Genomic DNA, 27,965 nt, shown 5'->3' with positions numbered 1-27,965 from the left:
CTAATCATATTCACCTACAATGCTCTGAACGTCTTTTTCAGCAGAAAAGGCTAAGTGGAAATCTATAATGAAACTGTTCTGTTAATTCAAATGTTTCATGATGGCTATTTCACTTTATTCTTCAAATGATCTTAATGAAGCAACGTTACATCTTTTCCATCTATTCAAAGGCCTTTCTATAATGGCATGTCCAGAACATTCCAATTGTGGTTTCTTGTCTTAAATAACCATATCATTGCGTGAAACAATGGAAGGAGTCCAAAGAGACTTGGGGGACCACGTACACAGATCATGAAAATGTCATGAACAGAAAATAATCAGAAAGACTAATGGAGGACCTTTATATCTAGAGGAACAGAATACATGTGTTTGGATGCCATGCTTCAGCTATACAAAGCCTTGGTTAGACCACACATGGAGTACTGCGAGCAGTTCTGGGCATCACATCTTAGGAAGGATAAATTGCCCTTGGGAGAGGAGTGTAGATTTACTAGAATGATACCTGGGCTCCAAGGGTCAAACAACAAGGAAAGATTAAACAAATTACGGTTGTATTCACTGGAATTTAGTAAGTTAATGGATAATATGATTGAAGTTTTCACGATATTAAGAGAGCAAATAGTATAGATTGGGAAAAACTAATTCCTCTGGTTGGTTGTCAAAAAATTAGAGCCAAATCTTTTGGGCCTGAAATTAGGAAACACTTCTGCATGACAAGGGTTGTCAATGTTTGGAACACTCTCCCACAAATGACAATTGATGGTAGATCAATTGGCGATTTTAAAGCTGAGATTGGTAGATCTTTGCCCCCTTATCCTTTGGATACCAAAAGCAGGTATATAAGGTTGGGTCATAGATCTGCCATGATCTTGTTGAATGGTGGAACAGTCTCAAGGAGTTAAATGGCCTATAACTGTTCCTATGTTCCTATTATCGCCTTGTTTAAAATTCAATGTTAATATTTTTGTCAATTTTAAAACACCCCTATTTACGCAAATGTATTAAAATATGGATAACTTTTATTGCACATGCATATTGAAAAAATAATTGAATTATAAGTAACAGTCTTTATGAAATTGGGAGAGTATAGATGTGAAGTTGTTATGGTTAGTTTAGTTAGTTTGATCTGCTCAGTTTAGTGAAATGTATGGATGACCCATTTCCATGGACTCCCATCCTTTGGGATGACTACAGTATACGTAATTTCTTGTGTAAACAGTGGCTGATTCATTGTTGTGCTAATCGTAGATCTGGTCACTTTGTTTCCACTTGAAGTATTTGGTCGGGCAACTTGACCTAGGCTAAGGACAACTGTAAGGCAAAGCTTCGGGTGTTTTTGTCACCAACAGTTCAGCTGGAATGAGTTGCAGTTGTATATCTGAGTGAAAATAGGATTCAAATGGATGGTGAGCATGAAATGATCTTGTGCTTAGAAACTGCTGGTGTGCTCCTTCAAACAGTCATTTCTTTTCTTTCATTAGAATGATTGAGGAGTGTGGAAGAAGAGGGAAGACCATGGCCGAGAAGAGGCAACTATTTATGGATATGAGTGAGTACCTTGCATTTATAATTCTGGAATAACAGTGCACGATTACTGATATTCTGTTGGTACAGAGCTATGTAGAATGCCCATTAAAACTTGAAACATGAATGTAATCATTCAAATGGGAACATAAAAACATGCAATTTAAGAAGCCTATTAAACTTTGTAGAGGAAAAAGAAATATATTATTGTGTTGTGCAATGGCAAAATGTACCTTTCCTGTTGCTTCTTAACAGGCAAGCTCTCAAAACTAGCTCCAGCGTTTCTGGGAGTAGGAAAGAAGTTGTGAAATTAGATATTCAGAGGTTTTAGTTTCAGGTCACAAAAGGAGAGAAAATGTATACCTTTATGTGGCTAGTAAAGTAGCAGAGAAGTGGCAGCTGGTAACTTTGACAATGGAGTATTGTGTTGAATAGAATAGAACTTTATATGGACATTGCAAAAAAGAAATGAGTTGTTTGGCCTAACCAGTCTATTTTTCAGTTTATCTTCTACTTGTCAAACTAATCCCATCTACACCCTCTTTTCCCATAACCCATTCATGACCGTTCCTTCAACTGCTCATCCAATCTGTTGTGAAATGTAGAAATGGTCTTTGCTTCAATCACTGACTGTGTTCCACAACCTCACAATCCTCTGAAAAAAATTGTCCTGCTCTCTGCTGTAATACTCTCAATTTAATTTTTAATTTAATTCTAAAATGATGTCCCCTTGTTCTCGATCCCCCAACCACTGCAAACAGTGTTTTTCTATCTATTCCTTCCCATCTCACCCTAATTTTAAATATCTGTCAAATTACCTCTTATTCTGCTCAATCTCCTCTGTTGAAAGCTACCTCAGTTTTTCAAGCCGTTCTTTGAATTTGAGTTCCTCAAACCAGGGCAGCTGAAAATATGCTGTACCCTCTTCAGTGTCTTAACATTCTAGCTATAGATTTTACATAGATTCACCATTAAATCTCGACTTGTATGTTCTGTACCACTGAGCTTAGCCCCATTCAAAGAATAATTATTCATTTTTAACCAAAATGTGCTACCTTACATTTGTTGAAATTGATTCCATCTGCCACCTATTTGCTTACATCATCTTAACGATAGCTCTTCCAGTTTCCTTGGATCAGAATTATTTACTATGCCTCCTATTTTAGTATCACGTGCAGATTTAAATGCCACTTCCTCTTGCCCTGTACCCAAATTGTTGATGTGTACAGCAAACAAAAATAGACCCCGAACAATATGCTACCTACATCCAACCACTCTGAAAAGCTGTCCTTAACTCCTACTCTGTTCCTTTCTTCCTAATCTATTTTTATTTGAGTTTGCTACCTTCACCCAAATTCTATAAGCCTTAATTTTCTCCAGTAATGTTCAGTGTGGTACCTTTATAAAGGCTTTTTGAAACCCTGTGTACATGGCATTTCCCCCCATCAACCATTCCTGTCACCAACTCCTCAAAGAACCTAGATTAGATTTGTCAAATGCGATCCACCGATCTAAAAATTAATATTACCTGCTTCTAACTCCTTTATCCTGAGCTAGATATTTTGTAATATTTAATTAAAAATGCTAAGATTTTACTAACCGTGGATTTTCAGTTAACTGGCCTATAATTACCCTGTTTATCAATATCTCCAGTCCTATGGCATAATCCAATTCCCAGTGGTAACTTTAGTGATGTATCTGAAATTTGTTCTATTTCATAGTTGTGTTACTTTATAGTTGTGGATCTTTTGTCAGCTTCCATGATTATCACAAGTGGAGGTCAAGGATGAATTTCCTGAAATGAATGGCCATTTAAACTGTTTGTCATGTTAGCTGAAGGAGAAATACTAGCCAAGATATGAAAAGAACTTCCCTGCCTCTCTTCAGATTGTGTCATGGGATCTTTTGTGCCCACCTGAGCAGACTGACATGGACTAAGATTAAAGCTTCATCTGAAAGGTGCCACCTCTAATAGTGCTGCATTCATGTAGTACTGCACTGGAGTGTCAGTCTAGAGGATAGGCCCAAGCACTTGGAATGAGTCTTGAATCCATAAGCTTCTAACAGGGGCTTTTTTCTGTATGGTTTCTCCTGTTTGTTCATGGGATATGAGTGTCACTGGCAAGGTTAGCATTTATTGTCCATCCCTAATGGAGGACGGCAAGAAAAAAAGCTCTCTAGAAAATGTCCATGCGACCACTTGACCAAGACTGACCCCATTTAGTGGGTAAAGGTAAGGAACAGTAGTGATGCAAGACTTTGGTAGGAGTAGTCTGCAGACCACCTGATAGCAGTGATGTAGTTGGGAGACGTATAAGTATTGAGATCAAGTAAGCTTGTAACAGAAACAATGCAATTATAATGAGAGATTTTGTCTTTTACATGGATTGAGAGAAGCAGTACAGATAAAATATTAAAGGCAATGTATTTTCCAGGGCACTCTTTTAGAACTGATAAGGATACTGGTGTTAGTGATGAGCAACAAACCAGGTAACATCTGACAGTGGAGCATTTTCCAAATAGTGAACATATAATGATTAAATATGACACTAAGCTTGAAAGGGAGAAGGAAGAGTCAAAAACAAAATTATTAAAATTAAGTAATGCAAACTTTGAAGGGATGAAAAATACGTTGGTTAAGTCAACTGGGCTGAGCTGTTAATGGTCAAACGTACAGAAAATCAGTGGGAGATATTCAAAAGATGTTTGCTGGAATATGAAACCAATGTACGGCACTAAAAGGCAACAGCTCCACTTCCAGAGTTCAGCAACCATAACTAATGCAAGAGGTGAGAGGAGGTTTAGCTGAGTAACAAGCTATAAAAAAAAAGGCTAAAAAAAATACAAGGAAAAATGGAAACCTAGCAGATTGGGAGAGCTGTAAAAAAAAAAAAAAGTGTTTGTGTAAAAGGGAATATAAAAACTATTTGAGTGATATCAAAGGTAACAGCATAAGTTTTATAAATATTTTAAGAGAAGAGATGGGAAAATTGCCGAATTTACTTCCAAAAGGAAGGAGGGTGAAACCAGGTGATGACAGACTTGCCACTTGAAAATTTGAGGAGAATTTTCTAGAATCTATGATCTGAGACAAATTAACTGAGCATTTGGATATGTTTTAGTAGATAAGAGAGAGTAAGTATGGGTTTCTGAAGTGTGGTTAATTCCTGATCAAACCGATTAAACTTTTGGAAGTTATTAGCGTGGTGGATTGGGTAGCATCTCCATGGACTTCCGGAAGGTATGTGATAAAGTTCTGCACAAGCTATTAATAGCAAAAATAAGTGTGCACAGACTAGGATGCAAACTTGTGATATGGGTTGATAATTGGCTAGGAGGGAGGAGGCAGAGAAGGGGATGAAAGGTTTGTCTCTAATTGGCACAATGTGACAAATAGTGATGTCCAAGGATGTGTACTTGGTCCTCTGTTTTTCCTCCATACATATCAATGATTTGGATGAAGGAATAGAGAGTTGTGCAGCCTAATTTGCAGCTGACTCTAGTTCAACAGCATAGTTTTTGTGAATGGCAGCAAGATATTGGATTGTGATAAAGGCAGACTGAGTGGGCGAAAGTATAACAGTGGAACTCAATGAAGGTGGTTGTGAAGTTGTCCACTTTAATTCTGAGTAAGACCAATCAAGATATTTTCTTAGTTGTAAAAGGCATGGAACTGTGGTTATTTACTCAAGTACTGATTATTTTTACACTCAACTGCATTGAATAACATCTGCCGCCTAGCTTTGCTAATTACTTCCATTAACCTAGTTTGGAAAAGATTATTCATGTGGAATTTTTTTAAACATGAGTATTCCAATACTTCATCCATTTTTCTCAAGAGTAACAGGAGGGAGGAGAGGCTGGTTTCCCAAGAAACTCAGCAACTCGGCGCATAAGAAATATTTTAATCAGGATCCGTTAAAAGGCAAAAAATCTTCATCTGAACAAGGCATGTTTTGACATTGATAGCATGCTGAGAAGATTGATGCTGCTATTTGTGATTTTCTGCCAGTTTGATGCCACTTGAAGTATGCTGTACCTTTGTCTTAAAAAACTGGTTGGCTAAGGATTTGCTGGCTTTGTCTCAAGTCATTCTCCTCAGAAATGCATTGCAATTACTCTGATGTGAAAATATTTTGTTTAGCCCCTTCACTGTATTATTGAAAGACTATCCAGCATGCGACCCTTCTGAAGACTCATGACAAGGTTGATATTTACTCTCCTCATCTTTCCTGAGTTACTTGAACATCAGCTGGGTGGCAACCGAGGCACAATGGTTGATGACGGTGCCCTCCCCCACCCCACCCCTGCTAGGGAAATGGCGGACATCTTCCATGGCTCCGGTTATGTTAAAAGGAATTGCAAGTAATATGGGGCAGAAGACATTGTTAGGAATGCAATTTTGGCATGCTTATATTTGGGGGTGGAATCTTTATTTATGTCAAAGATCATGGCAATCTTAGTAAAAAATTGTGAACAATCGTGGATGGACATGTTTGTGGGAATAGAACTACATTTATGGTAGCCCACAGTCAGTACTGCTGTGTAAAGTTTTGAATTAACATCATTGGTGGCGAAACTGGGATAGCAAAAATAGAGACCAGAAAAAGGAGGAATCCGCAAAAAGTATAGAACCTAAATATAAAGCGAGATCATTTAAGCACTTTTTCTTGGTTCTTCATTTATAATGTGATCTGCGACAGTGGTGCAGCCTTAGAGATCATTTGTGTTAATCCAGTAATTAAATCCCTTTGACTGCCACAGATTTAGCACTTCCTCAGCAGTTTTGTGTCTGTCAGTTGGTATTGATGACTGACTCTTGTAGCTTATCCTTGGGGTAAGTGATGAGCAGAATTGTCCACACTGAGATGATGGGAGTGGGTTGCGTGATGGAAAAAATTTGGCAAACTTGACACATACTTCAAACCCACTTCAACATAAGCAGCTGTCTTTATCTTTTCAAAGTGATGTGCATCAAAGTGTTAGATTTTTAAAGCGAAGCAAATGACTGCCTCTCCTAATGAGTGCCACATAACCAGTCTGGCCTCAAGCGATTATTCCACTAAAAGGCAGTTGAAAATTGTTCTCATCTTTGGGTAACTTTTGCACGTCTATTGTTACTAGGTACTTATGCAGACCTATCTACTTGTAAATTCTTATTCTGCTAATGCAAGTTTGTTTAAATTTGTTTTTTTTTCCAATTCTGCGTTCCATTTAGACCTTGTTTGTATTTGTCGGTTATGAAGGAATGGCAGATTTTAAGGGGAGGATTTTCCCCTCGGGTTTCTGAACCCCGCAGTCAGGATGAAATGGGGTCAGAAGGCTGGACTGTGTGGGGTCCAGTCACTCACTTGTGATGTTCCTCAAATTAGTCAATTGGTGGCAAGGGAGTGGGCTTGTTGTTCAGTTAAGGGTGGAGGGCAAGCTCTGGAAGCTGGAGGGCCAGAAGAGGCTTTTCAGGCAAGGGTGGGAGAGGACACCTCAAGATGGAGACACCTTCTCACCGATTTTTTTTTTAAAGTTTAAAATGAAAAAGATAGAAAATAGAATCAGCAGTTGGGCCACCAATGTGCAGGTTGGGTATGGGTGGGCTGGAGGGTGGTGGAACCCCTCCACAGGGTGGCCTGCAACTGAAGCCAGGCATGTGGGGAAGGCCTCTAAACCTGCTGGGGCATTGTCTCTCTCTCTCTCTCTCTCCCACTCTCTCTCTCCCACTCTCTCTCTCTCCCCCACGCTCTCTCTCTCCCCCACTCTCTCTCTCCCCCACTCTCTCTCTCCCCCACTCTCTCTCTCTCCCCCACTCTCTGTCTCTCCCCCACTCTCTGTCTCTCCCCCACTCTCTGTCTCTCCCCCACTCTCTGTCTCTCCCCCACTCTCTGTCTCTCCCCCACTCTCTGTCTCTCCCCCACTCTCTGTCTCTCCCCCACTCTCTGTCTCTCCCCCACTCTCTGTCTCTCCCCCACTCTCTGTCTCTCCCCCACTCTCTGTCTCTCCCCCACTCTCTGTCTCTCCCCCACTCTCTGTCTCTCCCCCGCTCTCTGTCTCTCCCCCGCTCTCTCTCTCTCCCCCGCTCTCTCTCTCTCCCCCGCTCTCTCTCTCTCCCCCGCTCTCTCTCTCTCCCCCGCTCTCTCTCTCTCCCCCGCTCTCTCTCTCTCCCCCGCTCTCTCTCTCTCCCCCGCTCTCTCTCTCTCCCCCGCTCTCTCTCTCTCCCCCGCTCTCTCTCTCTCCCCCGCTCTCTCTCTCTCCCCCGCTCTCTCTCTCTCCCCCGCTCTCTCTCTCTCCCCCGCTCTCTCTCTCTCCCCCGCTCTCTCTCTCTCCCCCGCTCTCTCTCTCTCCCCCGCTCTCTCTCTCTCCCCCGCTCTCTCTCTCTCCCCCGCTCTCTCTCTCTCCCCCGCTCTCTCTCTCTCCCCCGCTCTCTCTCTCTCCCCCGCTCTCTCTCTCTCTCCCCCGCTCTCTCTCTCTCCCCCGCTCTCTCTCTCTCCCCCGCTCTCTCTCTCTCCCCCGCTCTCTCTCTCTCCCCCGCTCTCTCTCTCTCCCCCGCTCTCTCTCTCTCCCCCGCTCTCTCTCTCTCCCCCGCTCTCTCTCTCTCCCCCGCTCTCTCTCTCTCCCCCGCTCTCTCTCTCTCCCCCGCTCTCTCTCTCTCCCCACGCCCACTCTCTCTCTCTCCCCCGTTCTCTCTCTCTCTCTCCCGCCTCTCTCTCTCCCTGTTCTCTCTCTCTCCCCCTCTCTCTTTCTCTCTCCCCCCGCTCTCTCTCTCTCCCCGCTCTCTCTCTCTCCCCCGCCCTCTCTCTCTCCCCCGCTCTCTCTCTCTCCCCCGCTCTCTCTCTCTCTCTCTCCCCCTCTCTCTCTCTCTCCCCCGCTCGCTCTCTCTCCCCCGCTCTCTCTCCCCCGCTCTCTCTCCCCCGCTCTCTCTCCCCCGCTCTCTCTCCCCCGCTCTCTCTCCCCCGCTCTCTCTCCCCCGCTCTCTCTCCCCCGCTCTCTCTCCCCCGCTCTCTCTCCCCCGCTCTCTCTCCCCCGCTCTCTCTCCCCCGCTCTCTCTCCCCCGCTCTCTCTCCCCCGCTCTCTCTCCCCCGCTCTCTCTCCCCCGCTCTCTCTCTCCCCGCTCTCTCTCCCCCCGCTCTCTCTCCCCCGCTCTCTCTCCCCCGCTCTCTCTCCCCTGCTCTCTCTCCCCCGCTCTCTCGCCCCCTCTCTCCCCCGCTCTCTCTCCCCCGCTCTCTCTCCCCGCTCTCTCTCCCCCGCTCTCTCTCCCCCGCTCTCTCCCCCCCGCTCTCTCCCCCCCGCTCTCTCCCCCCCGCTCTCTCCCCCCCGCTCTCTCCCCCCCGCTCTCTCCCCCCCGCTCTCTCCCCCCCGCTCTCTCCCCCCCGCTCTCTCCCCCCCGCTCTCTCCCCCCCGCTCTCTCCCCCCCGCCTCTCTCCCCCGCCCTCTCCCTCCCGCCCTCTCCCTCCCGCCCTCTCCCTCCCGCCCTCTCCCTCCCGCCCTCCTCCCTCCCGCCCTCTCCCTCCCGCCCTCTCCCTCCCGCTCCCTCCCTCCCGCCCTCTCCCTCCCTCCCGCCCTCTCCCTCCCTCCCTCCCGCTCCCTCCCTCCCTCCCGCTCCCTCCCTCCCTCCCTCCCACTCCCTCCCTCCCTCCCTCCCGCTCCCTCCCTCCCTCCCTCCCACTCCCTCCCTCCCTCCCACTCCCTCCCTCCCTCCCACTCCCTCCCTCCCTCCCACTCCCTCTCTCTCATCCCCCCCCCCCCCCCCCCCCCCCGCCGTCTGCTGCCAGAAAGCCACCTCCACCTCCAGACACCTATCTGGCCTCCTGCTGTGTCCGAGAATGTCCTGCCACCCCCCCCTCTCCTGCTTCCCAAGAAGATGGCCCTGGAGTGTGACGGAACTGGCACACTGACCGGCAGCGCCAAATCCTTTGCCCGCTCACCAGGACCTAGATACTCAGCTCTGAATGTGGATCCAAGGAGCAGAAAGCCCTGGATTAATGGGAACAGAATAAACAAGTTCCATTTCAGGAAAAATAAAAATCACTGAAATTGTTTTTCAAGTCTCATTATTTTGAAGTGGCTTGCTTTATGTTTTATAATTTTTGAATCTTTCACATTACCTCCATCTGGTTCTAAATTTTTAACAGATTAAATGTGGCATGTTTTAATGATTAACAGCTTACTGTACTATCTTTAAGGAAGTGTGGAGGAATTTATTAGCAGGATGCTAGTCTCCATGTAATTCAGAAATGTAAATGCAAAGTGAGCATAAATAATGAATGCTTCTGTTAGGGGACCTGAATGTTGAAGATTGTATTCTGCCATCCCAGGCAGATGTGAAAAGCAAGGCCCTGGGCAAGGAATTTGCTCTATTGCTTGACCATGAATGCTTCAGCTGGGTTGGATTTAGTATACTTTACAGCAATTGCCAGTCTGTGGGTTATTCGCTTTTGTTGTGTGTATTACTCAGGGCAAGGGACATTAGCATTGGGAAATTGAATTTTGTTCAATGTTTCAGGCTTCCTGTGTCAGCACTGTGTGCTCCCAGATAATAATGAATAGCACAGGAACAAAATGCACTTGCCTTGACTTTAAAGTCTCAGCATGGAACTAAACTACAGTTGAACTTGAGGGAACATTATCCATGTGTGTTCTTTGTTGCAAAGTTGAGTATGTGTTTGAGAAAAGTACCATTTAAGGCTCATCAATTGTTCCATTGCAGATAAAAACTACATTCCACGCCTCAAATCTGTTTTGATATTTCTCTGCGTTTGAGCCAAGCATTCTTAACCCCACTTCAACACATTGGGATTGATACCCTGACAAAAATACTCAGCAAGTACACGAAACGAATTTTTAAACCCTTCTCTGTGCCTCCTCATCAGGCAACTGGTCAATTCCTAAATTTTGCCTGTCAAACTGTCTTGTGTCAGCGAGTTAAATTCTATTCACATTTACATTACCAGACTCCCATCAGAATCCGTAGCTACCAAATGGATTAATCAATACTTTATTACCAAGTACTAAAAAAGTCACAGTAAAGTAATGAACTAACTATTGTGAATTAACCATTGAATCAAAGTTTACAGTGGTGAAGCGGTGTGCATGTAAATAATTAGTAGATTGGGTTAATTGATAAACTAAATCAGTTAGAAAAACTGTTGATTCCTGCCAGATTAATTCAGCTTTAACTGATGAATGATTACAAATTTGTAGTTAAGAACAGTGTTTGAGATTAATGTATATTTGTGAAGTTAATTTAGGATTCAGCTGCTAGGCAGTTGAGAATCTGGCTAATGTCAACTTTTATTTATATAGCGCCTACAGCATAGGAACATTGTATCTGAGTGCCCAATTTTAACAAAGAGATATTAGGACAGATGACCAAAAGTTTAGTTAAAGAGATCCTAAAGACTGGTAGGGCTGGAGGAGATTAGAGAGAAAGGAAGGGGGCCAGGCCATGGAGGGAATTGAAAACTAGGATAAGAATTTTAAAATTGAGGTGTTAGCAGCCTGCGAATCAATGTAGGTCAGGATTGATGGGTGACCAGGATTTGGTGCAAGTTTGGATATGGCAGCAGGATTTTGGATCAACTCACGTCTATGTAGTCTGGAAGATGGGAGGCTGGCCAGGAGTGGAAATTCTGTTTATGTAAGGATTCATGGTTTAATTGGAACTAGCCCATCACTTTCCCAGCATTCAGTCTGACTGCCGTTGCAATCCCAGACAAGACCTGCTATGTTGTTATAATCCGGTTAGGGAGCAGTAACTGTTGTAAGGTAGACGAAATTTGAAATCCTGGGTATTTACTGAGAGAATAAAAATCACAAGATTACACAGTCTTAAAGAAACAGAAGAAATGTTCCTGTGCAAAAGTCAACAAAGCAAACAGTCAGTACTATCTATCTTATACTCTAACGTCCAGAATTAGCACGAGGTAGACATGAATCAACAGACAAACTGTAGTTGAACATAACACAAACTACCTTATAAAGGTACACCATCAAGACAGGTTCCTCAAATTTTCTCAGCAAACCACCTAGACATCAGTGATCAGTTGTGAGTCACAAAAAATTCTATAAAACTGTCTTCCTCATGAGGAATTTCAGCTCCTCTCCTTCAAAGCGCTGGTCTGATGGCCAGCCAACAGCAGTTCTACTCCACCCAAGTTACATGGCTATCATCCTCACCCAAAAGGTACGCTATTCCAAATTTCTCTCAGATCTGCTCCTACATCCAGCCTTCTTGGTCTTCTTTTCCAGCTGAGCTGATCTACTCCTGAGACTGTTGAACTTTTTGGTTGACATTTCTTTGTCCAGGAGTAATTACAGCATGTCCACTGCTGTCCAGTTGTGTGGCTAATGCATTCATGGAAGAGCTAGCAAATATTTGTGAGAGAGAGAGACTAGCTTTGTCACTGAGGAAGGAGAAGATCCCAATCATAGATTCATAGTTATGTCTTACACAATGTTTCTGTGTAATGGATTCTTAACTACCCAGCAGAATGTGCACATTTTGATAAAGGTAATACCTCTTTAAAAGACAGAAATTTCTTTAGCTCTCAAAAGTTAGAGGTCTTGAGCTTTCAAATAGAAGCAGCAGTCCATTGTTTCAATCGTTATATTGATTGTTTTGACTTCATTCGTCTGCTTCCTCCTCCACTGCTCAAATTTGGTCAAATCTCTTGGGATTGGCTTAAGAAAATCTGTCAAGTTGTTTCAATATTGCCAGAAATGTTCTTTTACCCAGTTCAGTTATTCTCATGATTCACAAGAAATCAATAGTTGTCTTAAAAAAAAACGAAAATACTACGCATAATTATTTGTACTTATTGTGGTTCTTTTGAATTTGTTTGAGAAGAAGTTTGCTTAAAATCATTGATTTTGGAAGATTTATTTCTGTATAAAGAGCATTTTTTTTTTAAACCCACATTGATCCTGTTTCAAAAAGAATTGAACTTTTTTGATTTACGGGGGACTTTTACCCTACACTTCGTCTGCTTTTTCTCAAATGAACCATTCTATTTGAATTATTTTTGAAAGTTTGAAGGGGAACCGATCTGAGTGGGTGTGAGGAGTGGGACTTGTGAATCTTGGGGACCTGAGATATTGAAGCAGGAAATGAGCGATCACTCCCCGCGGAGAAACAATTCAAAGTTATCCTTCCTCTCTCTGTTGCAAAGCCTGATTCAGCTTAAAAAAAAAGTCATGGGCTAGATTTCGTGGGTGGGCACAGGTGGTCCATGTGACTTCTTTCCCCAGCCACCCACCCCTCAATGGGCCAACATCTCACGCTCGAGAGAGCCGCTGGCCCGTCTGATTGGCCGGCAGCTCCAGCTGTTCCGGCGGCGGCAGCGACAGAGCTCGGCAGTGGGCAGCGACCGGGATTGTAAGCAGGCCCGCGTGGAACTTAGGTGGATTCCGGAGCCAGGTAAGTCCCTTGCTTTTATGGCTGTGAGGGAGTGGGGTCGGGGTGGTTGTGGGGTTGGGGGGGGTGGGGGCTAAGGTGGAAGCAAGGACAAGTGGATTTAGGAGGCCAGGGTGGGGAGGAAAATTGTATTTTGGGAAAGGGGGCTTCTCCTCCTTCCCCCCCCCCCCCCCCCCCAAGGACATCCTCCCACTTTCCTTTTGACTTCATAACCACTTATGTTGAAAAACAGCATTCCCGCTTCTGCCCAATCTATTGCAAGGGCAGCACCTTCTTCAAGTCACACGGCTTGGTAACAAGCACATGGCTTGCTTATTTATTTAAAAATGGTTGGTGGGCTGCCGACTTTGACCTCTTCCCACCTCAAGTGGGGGACGGCACCGGGGTGGGTGGGTAGGTCGTGGGCTTGCCACCCCTGGTATTTTCTGTATACCCCCTGCTGAAAACATGCCCACTATGGGGCGGGGGGGGGGGGGGGCAGCAAAATCCAGCCCCATGTCATTTACAAACGATCTCCAAAAAGCCACCAGAATATTATTGCCTCGCAGTCAAGGGAAGCTCCCACAATGTTTGCTGCCAAAAAAGCAATATTTCACTTAATGGAGAAGATTAACTGAGGACTTAATTGAGGTTTCTAAAACTGGTTGGCAAATTGGTGAGAGAGAGGCTTGGAGCATTTTCACTGGAAGAACAAAAGGGGAAGCTTAAAAGAAAAAAAATGACACGAGTTATTAGAATGGAATGCGTTGCCACAGATGGCTCTTGAGGCAGAAATTCAACAATATTTGAAAGAAAATTGGCTAGCCTTTGAAAAGGAAGAAAATGAGAGGATGTTAGCAAAGGCATCAACATGGATCAGCACTGGCACAGGCACTGTCCAATCTGCAGCCTCTCTTGGACTTTATAAATAGGAACCTTGAACATAAAATGCAATTCTAATATCTACCAGAAAAAAAATAAATGAGCAAAGTTAGAAACTGGGATTTGCTCTTCCTAATTGCTCATCATCTGTTCTTCACTGGTGCAAACGTTAGAACGATGTCCTTGCTCCTGCGCTCTGTACCACTATTTTCACTCTGGTTTTTTTTAATGTCTTTACCTAGCTGTACTTGCAGCTAATTATACATTGAAACCCTCGAGTTACTGTTTATTCACAGCATTCAGTATTTTACGTTGAATATGTATTCCCATTCCTGTTTGCCACTGAAATTATTTGACCCCCCCTTTGTCTAAATGACATTGCATCTTCTCCTTATTTGCTTGTTCTACTAATTTGGTTCGATCTTTCTAAAATCTTTTACTCGTTCCCCTTGCTTTTACCAATCTTCTGACTTCCATGTAATTAGAAAATGTTGAGATTCTGTCTCTTGTACACATTCCCTACACATTCTCAGAACAAATTGGCCCTTGCTCAAGCTTGCAGCTGCAAGTGGTTGGCACATACTGCATCCAAACATCCGTGTCCCCCAACCGATCACCAAAATGGAATTCTGCTTTACGCCCATCTTGCCTAGTGATCTTTTGTCTTTTTTCTATTCATTTAAGGGATGTGGGTGCCGCTGGCTGGGTCAGCGTTTATTGCCCGTCCCTAATTGCCCCTTGAGAAGGTGGTGCTGAGCTGCCTCCTTGAACCGCTGCAGTCCATGTGGTGTAGGTACACCCCCAGTGCTGTTAGGAAGGGAGTTCCAGGACTTTGCCCCAGCGACAGTGACAGAGCGGCCGATATATTTCCAAGTTAGGATGGTGACTTGGAGGGGAACATGGGTGTTCCCATGTATCTGCTGCTCTTGTCCTTTCAGATATTAGAGATCGTGGATTTGGAAGGTGCTGCCTAAGGAGTCTTGGTGAGCTCGTGCAGTGCAGCTTCTAGATGGTACACACTGCTGTCACTGTTCGTCAGTAGTGGGGGGAATGAATGTTGTGGATAGGGTGCCAATCGAACGGGCTACTTTGCCCTGGATGATGTCAAGCTTCTTGAGTGTTGTTGGAGCTGCACTCATCCAGGCAAGCGGGGAGTATTCCATCACACTCCTGCCTTGTGTCTTGTAGGTGGTCTTCTCCACCTGAGAGAGCACATGGGGCATTAATTACAAGTTTCTTCTGAAAAATGACACCTTCAGGAACGTATCACTGTAATGTCAGTCTAGACGATGTGCTCGAGTCCCTGGAGTCACAACCTTCCAATTCAGAGTTCAGATTTCTACACCAGAGGCAAGGCTGATACTTTTGAGAAGATGTGCAGGTAGAATACAATCTCTGTATGCTTCTACCAATGGCAGTCAGTGTTGCGACTGCCCTCAGTTGTTGTGTGGCTGACTTCTTCACTCTGCCACTGGGGACACTTTTGATGTTATCTAGTTTGCTGTTCACACATATGCCAAAAAGATCACAAATGCAGTCTTTAGCAATGCCAACCACTTAACTTATTTGACATTGACTCCTTAGCACCTTCCAAACCCACAACCGCAAGGGCAGCAGACGCATGGGAACACCACCACCTGAAAGTTCCCATGCAAGCTACACACCATCCCGACTTGGAAACATACCACCATTCCTTCATTGTCACTGGGTCAAAATCCTGGAACTCCCACCCTAACAACACATGGACTGTCGTGGTTCAAGAAAGCAGCTCACCACCCACCACCTCAGGGCCATTAGGGATGGACAATAAATGCTGGCCCAGCCAGTGAAGCTCACATCCGTGAATGAGTTTAAAAAAAAAAACAACACGAGTAACAGGATAGGGAGACTTAATTCTACAGATCCATCACCACGCCCAGAACCCAGGGTGTTATCAATAACAAGTGTGCCCATTTGGGCCCCTGTACACCATGTGACCCAAAAAGGGTTTTATTTTCTCCATGACAATCTGCTATGTAACGTTCAGCATAGAATCATACAAGTGTATCTCTGGGAGTCCTCGCAATGCCTTAACTTCAAAGCAGGTGCCTCTGCATGCCATAATGTAGAAGTAAAAGAGGGGTGGAAGAATAGTTCCTGAGATACCAAGAGTACATGCTGCACCCATGGCTTATACCTTTGCATCAACCACGGTAAAAAAAAAAGACAGAGGTCATGCTGCAATTGGAATGACAATGGAACATATTCTGGGATCTCAAAGCTCACTCTCAGAGGTCACCTATGAAGAGCAGCCACTTGGGTCAATGCAGGAGAATGCCTGTGGACCCCTACCACAGCTTTAGACAGTGCTTCCATGAGAAAAGGGGGTTCTACAATGTTTAGGTGGATGTAAATGGGGCTATGACTAGTTTTTTTGAGGTGTATATCTGTGAGTATATGAACCTGCATTCTTCCTTTGTTTAAAACAAGCAGAATGACCATCGTGAACAGTCTTTTCGTGTGCACTAAGTTACTGCTGGTTGAAATATTTCACCGGTTGTTTTCTGCTTTTAAACACAAGAGTTAAGATTAATTTATTCCCAAGCATAGTTAAGAAACTATACAATGGACAGAAGTCAGAATTCTCTTGACGTACCCAATCAGCAAATTTTTTCATAGTAAAAAAAAAAAGGGGGAGTTTTTTCAAGACACGTAATGCACTTAAAACATTTAGCTGTTGTCACTAAGCATTACTGCCTTGGATTGAGTGCTCTCAGCACCAGTGTCCTCAAGACAAATAGGCCCTGGGAGCTTTCCAGGCAGGTTCTGTACTACTTTACTAAACTCATGTGAGGTTTAAGGAAGCTGAATTATTGGATTATTGGGTTTAAGATTGCTCATTGTCTTTTTGAACATCCTTGCTTCTGTCCTGTCATGGCTCTGAGTTGTTATGTATGATGAGTGAACTTGTTCTCTTTCAGATGAAAGGTCTCTATGCTGATTCCTCCAGTCAAATGCATGAAGCTGTAATCTAGAATGAGGGAAAAGGTCATATGTGTGATTCACGAGGCAAGGTTGTTGGAGAGACAGGGCCCCAAGGTTATTTTCCACTGTGCTGATCTAGCGATGAGGGAGTTTCCTCCTGTCTGCTCAAGGTTGAACTTTATTTTAAAGGTTCTGCAGACCAGTAATGTGAGTTCACAGCGCTTGAAATAAAACAGAAAATGCTAGAAGTTCTCAGCATTTTTGGTAGCACCTGCGGAGAGAGAAACAGAATTAACATTTCTGGTCATCAAGGACCTTCCCCCCCCCCCACCCCCCCTCTACAGGTGACATCAGAAATGCTGAGCTGAGTATTTCCAGCATTCTCTGTTTTTATTTCAGATTTCCAGCACCCACAGCATTTTGCATTTGTTACAGAGTGCTTGATGCAGTATGCATAGGCCTAACATCGTAATGCCTTTGATTACAAATGCACATGTATTGTGGTCTTTGTTGGAAGCAATTTAGGTATGAACAGAAACAGTTTATCAGAAGGAAGATTAAACGGAGAATGTGGGACTGAAGTCCAGCTCCCCTACCACAAATCTGGCTGAGCAAAGCCCACGCGCTGCTGTTGATCTGAGTGCCTTATGCGAGTAGAGTACGAGGTTCAGCGGTGGGTGCCTGCGTTGCTATTACATAATTTCCACTGGGTAGAGGTTTGGGGAGCACGGTGGAGGGGGATCAAGGAGATGTGGAGGTAACAGAGAAGTGCAGTGTTTGCCATCTGTTTGCAGGTGAAGACAGTCTGTAAGCATCTTCACAGATTTGAAATTATTCCTCTCATAAGATTTCACAGTGACCAAATCATGGGTCTTCGAGTCCCAGGAACACTGCGAGCATAACTTAATAAATGTGTTGTAATTCTGTATTTTAACATTGAGGGGGGTTCAGATAATAGTGCCAATGGAAATTTTGGCAGTTAATGCTAAAACCACCTTTAAAATTTTGGATTATATGAAGATGGGCGTAATTACTGCCAATTCTGCTCATGAAGGAAATTGTTGTTGTCGTTTCTTCAGGTAATGAGACGCTGTCCTCTCCCATTTCTCAGCCTTGTCTGTTCATTCTTGCCCCAATTATGCCAGCTGCTTCCCAAGCTCTGATTAAAATTTGTGGCGTATATATGTGACGGTATATTACTGGGATTATTCCCTAAACGTAATATATTTCATTGGCAAATTCTGTAAAAAAAAAAAAAAATAATTTTTACAATATTTTTCAAATTCTTTTTACAAATGCAATGTCGCACTGACACCCTCGTGTTTGTGCGTTTTATTCTGAGGTATTTTATGCTGTATAATGTATATTTTAATCCATAAGCATTGGCTTTTTAATGTGGAAGGAGATAAATTGTCCATGGTGATTTAGTATAAGTATCTGCTGCTCTCGTTGCTAAACATTATAGAGGTGACATTGAGATGCTGCATGTAGTAGCAGTGGTAAGCCAGTGATTTTGCATAGATGTAGCATGCTTTTGTTGCCTTGCTGACACTCTTTCATTTTTATTTCCAAGGAAGAGTGGTAAATTCATCACTCTTTTCAGCTTTCCTAGCAGAGCATTCATAAACATTTTTTCTCAACTGACAGTACACTAGAGAAAACTGTCGTATTTGATTTTAAAATATTGCTGGCCTCCACTTGCGCTAGTTAATCTTCTTTCTATCTGTTAATGCCTGTGGCACTTACCCAAAGAATCATGTAATGAACCTCCAGATGAAAATCTGCATGTAGGTACAGGTCGTATTGGCTGAAAAGTTAGACTTGTTGAAGCTGAGGTGCTCCATAACTGGACCTAAAATAGGAGGTAAAAACAAAAAAAAAATGCGGATGCTGGAAATCCAAAACAAAAACAGAATTACCTGGAAAAACTCAGCAGGTCTGGCAGCATCGGCGGAGAAGGAAAGAGTTGACGTTTCGAGTCCTCATGACCCTTCGACAGAACTGCAGTTCTGTCGAAGGGTCACGAGGACTCGAAACGTCAACTCTTTTCTTCTCCGCCGATGCTGCCAGACCTGCTGAGTTTTTCCAGGTAATTCTGTTTTTGTTCTAAAATAGGAGGTGGCTCTCTGTAGGTTTTGCCCATTACTATTTCAGCCCATTTCCAGATAGTGTTTCTACCCAGGCCCATTTTTGTCATTTTAGCCTGTTAATCTGTTGTTGGAAGTGAACTAAAAAAGTGCATCAGATTTGATAGTGCCAAGGACCAGGGCTTCTTCGCAATCTTAATTAGTCTCCGTTGCTTCTATTGTCAAGTATTTTCCTTTTTGTTTTCAAAGTTTCTATTTATGTGATTTACAAGTGACAGAAGGATAAAAAGGAGGTATAAGAAAGGCTGGCTGTACTTAGTGGTAAGTCACCAGAACTGGATGGGGTGCACCAAGGATGCTGAGAGAATGCACGACCATACGAACTAGGAGCAGGAGTAGGCCGCTCGGCCCTTCAAGCCTGCTTTGCCATTCAATAAGATGATGACTGATTGGATTGTAACCTCCCACCTACCCCCGATAACCTTTCACCCCCTGGTTAATCAAGAATCTATCTCGCCCTGCCGTAAAAATATTCAAAGACTCTGCTTCCACTGCCTTTTGAGGAAGAGAGTTCCAAAGACTCACGACCCTCTGAGAGAAAACATTTCTCATCTCTGACTTAAATGAGTTACCACTTGTTTTTAAACCCTGATTCTCCCACAAAAGGAAACATCCTCTCTACATCCACTCTATCAAAACCCCTCAGGATCTTAAAGGTTTAAATTAAGTCACCTCTTACTCTTCTAAATTCCAGTGGATACAAGCCTAACCTGTCCAATATTTTAGTAAACCTTCTCTGATCGGCTTCTAAAGTATTTACACCTTTCCTTGCAGTAGGAGACCAATACTGTACACAGTACTCCAGTTATGGTCTCACCAGTGCCCTGTACAACTGAAGCATAACCTCCTGACATTTCTATTCAATTCCCCTCACAACAACTGATAATATTCTGTTAGCATTCCTAATTACTTGCTGCCCCTGCATACTAACCTTTTGTGATTCATGTACTTGGACACCTAGATCCCTCTGAATCTTAGAGCTGTGGAATCTCTCACCAGTTAGATAATATGCATTTTTATTCTTCCTGTCAAAATGGCCAATTTCACATTTGCCCACATTATATTCCATTTGCCAGATCTTTTCCCACTCGCTTAACCTATTGTAGCTTCCTTATGTCTTCCTCACAGCTTCCTTTCCTACCTACCTTTGTGTCGTCAGCAAATTTAACAAGCATACAGTCTGTCTCTTCATCCAAGCCATTCATATAAATTGTAAACGTTGAAGCCCCACCACTGATCCTAGTGGTGGCACACCACTCATCACATCCTGCCAACCGTGAAAAGACCCATTATATTATAAAAGCAAAAAACTACGGATGCTGCAAATCCAAAACAAAAACAAAAATACCCGGAAAAACTCAGCAAGTCTGACAGCATCTGTGGAGAGGAACACAGTTAACGTTTCGAGTCTGTATCACTCTTCATTAGAACCAAATGAAAGGACCCATTTATGGCTACCCTTAGTTTCCTGTTAGCTAGCCAATCTTCTATCCATGCCAATATATTACCTCCTATACCATGAGCTTTTATTTTCTACAATAACCTTTGATGTGGCTCCTTATCAAATGCCTTCTGGAAATCTAGGTATAGTACACCCAATGGTTCCCCTTTTACCTATAGCACATGTAACCAATAAATCGGTGAAACATGATTTCCTTTTCACAAAGCCATGTTGACTGTGCCTGATTGGCTCAAACTTTTTTAAGTCCCCTGCTATAACATCTTTAATAATAGCTTCTAAGCCAGTGTGGAAATTGTGGAGGAGTTAGTGGTAATATTCCATTCCTCCTTAGATATAGGGGTGGTGCCAGAGGACTGAAGAATTGCAGATGGTACACCTTTGTTCAAAAAAGGCTGTAAGGATAAGCCCAACAACAGTGCAGTCAGTTTACCCTTGGTGGTATGTATGCTTTGAGAAACAATAATCCTGGACAAAATTAACAGTCACTTGGACAAGGGTGGATTAACTAGGGAAAGTTAGCAAGGGTATGTTCAAGGTAAATTGTGATTAACTGCCTTGATTAAGTTTTTTCATGAAGCAATAGAGATGGTTGATAAGGATAATGTGCTTTACGTGTATATGGTCTTCCAAACAGTGTTTGACAACGTGCCATATAATAGGCTTCTCAGGAAAGCTGACGCCAATGGAACTAAAGGAGCAGTAGCAGCATGAGTATGAAGTTGGCAGAGTGACAGGAAACAGAAAGTAGCGATGAACGGTTTTTTGGATTGGAGGATGGTATACAGTGGCGCTCTCAGGTGTCAGTACTAGGCCCACTAATTTTTTATGAAATATATAATGACTTAGACTGAGTGTACGGGGCACAAGTTTACAATTTGCAGATGACACCAAACTTGAAAATATTGTGAACTGTGAGGAGGATCGTGATAGACCTCAAGAGGACGTAGGTTGGTGGAGTGGGTGGACGTGTAGTAGATGAAATTTAATCACGTGATACATTTTGTTAGGAAGGATGAGGAGAGGCAATATAAATAGTTCTAGAGGGGCTACAGGAACAGCCAGACATAGGGGAATATTTGCTGAAATGATTGAAGGTGGCAGGGCGGGTTGAGCAAGTGGTTAAAGGGCAATACGGGAACCTGGGCATGGCATACAAATGCAAGGAGGTTACGATAAACCTTTATAAAGCACTGCTTTGGCCTCAACTGGAGTATTGTATCCAATTCTGGGCACCATACTTTAGGAAGGATGTTGGCAGCCTTCTTTCGCGAAGACGCAGAAAAGATTTATTAGACTTGTTCCAGGCACAGGGAACTTCGGTGACGTGGATAGACTGGAGAAGCTGGAATTGTTCTCCTTGGAGAAGAGAAGGTTGAAAGGATACCCGATAGAGATTCTCAAAATCCTGAGGGATCTGGACAGAGATAGGTAGAAACTAGTCCCTTTGGTGGAGGGGTTGAGAACCAGAGGAGGCAGATTTAAGGTGATTGGTAAAAGAACCAAAAGTAACATGAGAAAAAAAACTTAGACAGTGTAATTACACATGGAAAGCTCTGCCTGAGAGGGTGGTGGAGAATGATTCAGTTTGTGGGCTTTGGAAGGGAATTGGATAATCACCTGAAGAGGGACCGTTTGCAAGGCTCTAGGGAATGGGAGTATCGGAGTTGTTCTCACAGAGAACTGGCGTGGACTTGGACGGAATGGCTTCCTCCTGTGCTGTAACCGTTTTGTTTGATTCTAAATGTAAAAGCTGTCATTTTTCCATCTTCAGCATCCATTGAGCAATCTTGGCCGGCACATTGTGCTCACACGCCTTTCGCCTTTTAGGGATCAATGCTGTTTTGCCCCCTGCATGCCCTAACCTGTACACTTGTTCCAACTGAACCAGTGCAATGTTCAATTTCTTGATAGCCTCTCTAAGTTAATTGACAATCTCCTGCTGAAACCAAAAAGTTTAGGCTACATCATCTGGAAATCTGAAATAAAAACAGGATATGTTGGAAGTACGTACAAAACCCATCAGTATCTGTAAAGAGAAAAGATTGGTAATGGTGTTTAATGTCTCCATCTTTAATCCTGATTTGTTGTGAACTTTGAGGAGTTTCTATTACTGATGAAGAGGAGCCACCCTAAAATGTTCAAATCCATCTTTTCCATTTCCAGATGCTGACCGATCTGCATATTTTCTGTTCCTTTCTGTTGTCTTTCACCCCTTCGGTATAGTTCAAATGTCAACCAAGGGCGTAACCTCCCGCTCCTGCCAGAGGTGGGAATTGTGGCAGGCAGCGGCACTTCATTTGGCATGAATGAAAAAAATCCGTCTCCGGCTGGTGGAAAAGTAGTTTGGAATTTTGTTCCTGTGACTTTCAAGGCTGGTCAGGTTTCCTGCTGAGCAGTGTGAGGAACCCCATTTGCATTCATTAACATCACATGAATGTTCATTAATAGGTCAACTCGCCAGAATTACATTCCCCCTCCAAATTAATTGCCCCGCCAGCGGATAATTAAAGCGGCCTGTTTTATGACTCTATATAAGAGGAACACACCTGGCGAGCTTTAGTTCATCCCAACTTAGAGGTCAGTGGACGCTGCTTTTGCCTTCTTTTAAGGCAGTCAGTGCTACATATCGGGTGCCTGTAGCACAAGCTGCACCAAGGCTGGGCACAGGGGGCACAACCTGATTGGAAGGGTGAGATGGAGGAGGACTCGGGTGGGGTGGTGGGGGAAAGAACAGAGGGGTAGGGTGAGACAGAGGCAGGACTCTGGGGGCGGGGCCAGATGACGAGGGAAAGGGTGAGATGGAGGCAGGAACAGGCATAGGAGGGCAAGGAATAGCAATGAAAGACTGTCGGTTGGTTGGTAGAAGTTAAAAGACTGTCTGGGGAAGGTTTAGAGCTGTCCTGGGACTAAGGCAATGCTGTCGGGGGCATATTTAAGAGACTGCCCTGGGGCTGTTTGGGCCATTTTAGAGGGTTCTGCCTGGCTCACATGTCTTGGTTTCAGTCTTGGATGAGGAAAGGCCTCTCTGGGCAGTGACCGTGGTGCACAGCATGGTGTGCGGGGCATGGTCAGTCACCAAAGGAATTTGGTCCTGGGGGTTTGAGGCATGGTATTGGGAAACGGCAGGCACGGTAACATTCAGGGGAGGCATTTGTATTCTGTATGTTTCAGGGCTCCACTGCGGACCTTTGTGAAATATCACCATTGGCGACACACAAATGCACAAGGGAGACTGACCAATGCCCTTCTCAATAAAGGTGACTCTTATGTCCAGTTCCGTGTGGATGCTGCAAGCCAGGCTGCCAGTGCTGTGGGATTTGCTGCGACCTTAGGTTTCCTGCAAATCCAGGGTGCCTTCGACTGCACACGTGGCCTTGACAGCACCCTGGCAACGGCCTTTGAAAGCCATTAATAGAAAAGGATTTCGCTCTCTTAATGTCCAGCTAATTTGTGATAGAGAAAGCAGATCCTGCATGTTTATGATAGCTACCCAGGGAGCTCTCACAAGCCTGGCATTTCTACTCACTCGTAGGCCCCACAGAACGTTGAGGGTTTTGAGGCGCTTAGCGGGCCGGCACCTTCGGGACAAAGGGTACCTCCAGATGCCCGTTTGTCGTCCACATAGTGCAGCTGAGGAGAAATACAATGCAGCATATTCGTCCACAAGGTCCTTAATAAAGCAAACGATTGGCCTTCTGAAGATACGATTGGCCTTCTGAAGATGCGTTTCTGATGTTTGGACCGGTCAGGTGAGGCTCTCCAATATTCACCATGGAGTGTTGTTTGGTATGCGCTGCACAACCTGACACTGTAAAGGGGCAATATGTTGCCTGAGGGAGACATTGAGGAGCTGCAGATGAAGAGGATGTTGAAGGGATGGCTCTTAAGAGGGCAAGGATACAGATGAGCCACATGAGGATGCCATTGCATGGGCGAGACGTGGCAGACATGCCCGTGACAACCTTATACCTACAAGATTCCAGGAGGATTTACGTGAATACAAATCGTCACCATCGAAGTTTGCTTCAGCCTTTGATGCAGGGGGCAACATCTTCATTCTCCATTTGAACATCTCTGGAAAAGTCCAAAATCTCGCTGATCACGGAAGCAGCATTCGTCACCTTCTACCCTAACGATGAGGTCATCCTTGGAAGGCAGAGTGGCCTTGATGACATGTTCCTGTTGTGGAATGTGATGAGCAGTCTCTTAGTGTACATCCTTCAGCAACTCCACATCGTACAGCCCTTTCAACCACGGTACCACTAAGTCAGTGGGCATGACAGCTTTTAAGCGGCTGAAAAGCCAAGTCACACAGGCATTCTGTCATGTTAGTGTGACACCAGTCTAGTAAGGCAGCCCGAACAGAAATACCATTATTCAATGGTTTGCGTTTGGACGTTTCAGGAGAGAGCATCATCCAGAGAATTCCATTTCTCCCATCACCAGCTCTCATTAATGCGTAATGCAGAGTCATCACCTTGCTAGTGACCCTCAATCGCCTTTCACACACCAGGACACAGTGACCTTTAACTCTACATTGTGCAGCAAAAGCTGCGAGGGTTGTTTGCATTGCCCTCAGACAGTGAGTTTGATTAGTTATAAATACTTGGGACCCTGCAATCATCGAAAACCTGGCAAGTTTCTGTCCTGGATGATCTTTGCATTGGTGAGAGACGTGACCCAGTTAGTATTGACACAGCAGCGCAATGATAACTTCTTCCCTTCATAGGCCCTGCTGAGGCCTTAGGAGATTTGCAATTGCCTCTCTTTCAGAGCATGACAGTCCTTGACATGGACCGGCTCATCACGATGAGCACTTTGCCGGAGCCCAAAGCATGTTTGCCTGCAATTTAAGGCTGGCAATTGTATTAGCCAGTCATCACTGTCACAGATGATGTACATTTCCTGATGCCACAGATGTGGAAATAAAGTCTACTCACTGTGGTGAGATTGAGAGAGAAATAATGCAACTGTGAGGATCCAAATGGGAGTTCATTGGTGGGGTGGGGGGGGGGGGTGGGGGGGCGGGGGTTTGTTGGTTGGGGGGGGGTCCTTTTGGTCCCTTAAATGAACGTGGGACATTGAATCAGATTGGATATCAATTGAATCCATGAGACTTGGAGAAGGATTAATGCAACATATTTACAGAGGTGAAGAGTCAAAATAATGAGTGCGCATCTGTGCCACCAGTGTGTATTCCACACTTCTTAATTTTTCATACCCTACCGATACGTCTAATCGCAGCTCCGCTATCTGCAGCTAAGGTGGAGGCAGCCTGCTAATTGCTGTGCCCTGTTGTCTGAGATGACTTCAGTGGGTGTCCTCTGGTGGTCCGAGGCCTTGAGGGCCTCAGCCTGCTAAGGGCCTCCTGCTCCGGTGCTGGTGTACCCTCCTCGGCCTGATAAGCTGGATTTCATGGGGTCATTGGCAGAAGGGAGTTAGAGTGGCAGGGCAACCTTGGAGCGGCCTGGGTGGATGTCCCCATTATGCTTGCCTGAAGCTCCTCCACCCCTTGGGTGCCTGATGGCTCCTCCCTGACTTCTTGAGGAGAAAGGGCACTTGGAGGAAGGTCAGGGTGCCCTGTCCTCCTTTCACCTAGCCACTGATGGAATGGGAATTTTGCATTCAGTTTGAGGGAGAGAAGAGTGGGTCCAAGACTAGTATTTTAAACTTAAATAAAGGCAATTATGTGGGCATGAAAGCAAAGCTAAAGTGAACTGGCAAATGAAGTTAAGAGAGAGGTCCATAGCAATGCAGTGACAGACCTTTCAAGGGATATTTCACAATACACAGAAGATATACATTCCAAAGAGAAAAAAACTTCTAAGGGGAGAACTCATCATCCACGGTTAACTAAAAAAGTTAAAGACAATACAGAAATAGGAAGGTTAGGCTTCAGTTGTACAGGGCATTGGTGAGACCACATCTGGAGCACTGTGTACAGTATTGGTCTCTGTATTTAAGGAAAAATGTCAATGCTTTAGAAGCAGTTCAGAGAGAGTTTACTAGACTAATATCAGGAATGGGTGTGTTGTCTTATGGGGAAAGGTTGAACAGATTAGGTTTGTACCCACTGGAGTTTAGAAGAGTAAGAGGTGACTTGATTGAAACCGTTAAGACCCTGAGGGGTTTTGACAGGGTGGATATGGAGAGGATGTTTCCTCTTGTGGGAGAATCTAGAACTAGGGGATCATTGTTAAAAATAAGGAACCAATCATTTAAGACCTATATGAGGTGAAATGTTTTCTCTGAGTGAGTCTCTGGAACTCTCTTCCTCAAAAGGAAGTGGAAGCAGAGTCTTTGAATATTTTTAAGGCAGAACTAGACAGATTCTTGATTAACAAGGGGGTGAAAGGTTATCGGGCACAGGCGGGAGGTTACAATCAGATTAGTTGTGATCTTAATGAAAGGCGGAGCAGCCTTGAAGGGCCGAGTGGCCTACTCCTGCTCCTAGTTTGTATGTATGTATGCATCAATGGCTAAAGTGACGGTGTGCACGTCCAAGTGCAAATCCTGCAGGATCTGGGTCTCCAAGGCAGCGGCCACACTTCTACAGAGACTTTGATGCGCTCACATGCTGGAGCCACAGCACCAGATAGAACGTGGACGGACTTCTCTACCCTTTGTTCCAGTCTGCTGACGTCTGCTAGATCAGCATTTGTTTCCCCACGCCCCCCCCCCCCCCCTAGTTGCCCTTGAGAAGGTGGTGGTGAGCTGCCTTCTTGAACCGCTGCAGTCCATGTGGTGTAGGTACACCCACAGTGTTGTTAGGAAGGGAGTTCCAGGATTTTGACCCAGCGACAGTGAAGGGGCAGTGACATAGTTCCAAGTCAGCATGGTGTGTGGAGGGGAACTTGCAGGTGGTAGTGTTTCCATGCATCTGCTGCCCTTGTCCTTCTACGTGTGGTCACGGGTTTGGAAGGTGCTGTTGAAGGAGCCTTGGTGAGTTCTTCACTATGCCACTGTGCATTGGTGGTTGGGGGGATTGGATGTTGAAGGTGGTGGATGGGGTGCCAATCAAGCGGGCTGCAAGTATTGTTGGAGCTGCACTCATTCAGGTAAGTGGAGAATGTTCCATCACAGTCCTGATTTGTGCCTTGTAGATGGTACAGGCTTTGGGGAATGAGGAGGTGAGTTACTCGCCACAGGATCCTTAGCCTCTGACCTGCTCTTGTAGCCATCATATTTCTGTGGCTAGTCCAGTTCGGTTTCTAGTCAATGGTAAAGCCCCCCAGAGTGTTGATAGTAGGGGATTCAGTGATGGCAATGCCATTGAATGCCATGGGGAGATGGTTGAATTCCCTCTTGTTAAAGATGGTTATTGCCTGGCACTTTAGCTGTGTGAATGTTATTTGCCAGTAATCAGCCCAAGTCTGAATATGTCCAAGTCTTACTGCATTTGGACATGGGCTGCTTCAGTATCTGAGGAGTCGCGAATGGTGCTGAACATTGTGTGATCTTCAGCGCACATCCCCACTTCTGACCTTATGATGGAAGGAAGGTCATTGATGAAGCAGCTGAAGATGGTTGGGCTGAGGACACTCCCCTGAGGAACTCCTGCAGTGATGTCCTGGAGCTGAGATGATTGATTGATGGCAAGAAC

General features: G+C 44.6%; 1 protein-coding gene across 8 annotated transcripts in view; it reads left to right on the top strand.

Annotated features, from left to right (window-relative positions):
- dtnba (dystrobrevin, beta a) overlaps positions 1-27,965 on the top strand; it is a 464,573-nt gene that overhangs the window by 73,680 nt on the left and 362,928 nt on the right. For all 8 annotated transcript variants that reach the window (XM_041188318.1, XM_041188316.1, XM_041188314.1 and 5 more), the window contains one exon: positions 1,482-1,549. In XM_041188318.1, the coding sequence (XP_041044252.1) occupies positions 1,483-1,549 (67 nt within the window). In that variant the 5' untranslated portion in view covers position 1,482. The remainder of the gene's footprint in view (positions 1-1,481; positions 1,550-27,965) is intronic.

Source organism: Carcharodon carcharias, chromosome 5 (assembly GCF_017639515.1).
Source record: "Carcharodon carcharias isolate sCarCar2 chromosome 5, sCarCar2.pri, whole genome shotgun sequence".
Classification (NCBI taxonomy): domain Eukaryota; kingdom Metazoa; phylum Chordata; class Chondrichthyes; order Lamniformes; family Lamnidae; genus Carcharodon; species Carcharodon carcharias.
Note: the sequence above shows the minus strand (reverse complement) of the source record. Positions and strands in the feature narration are given on the sequence as shown.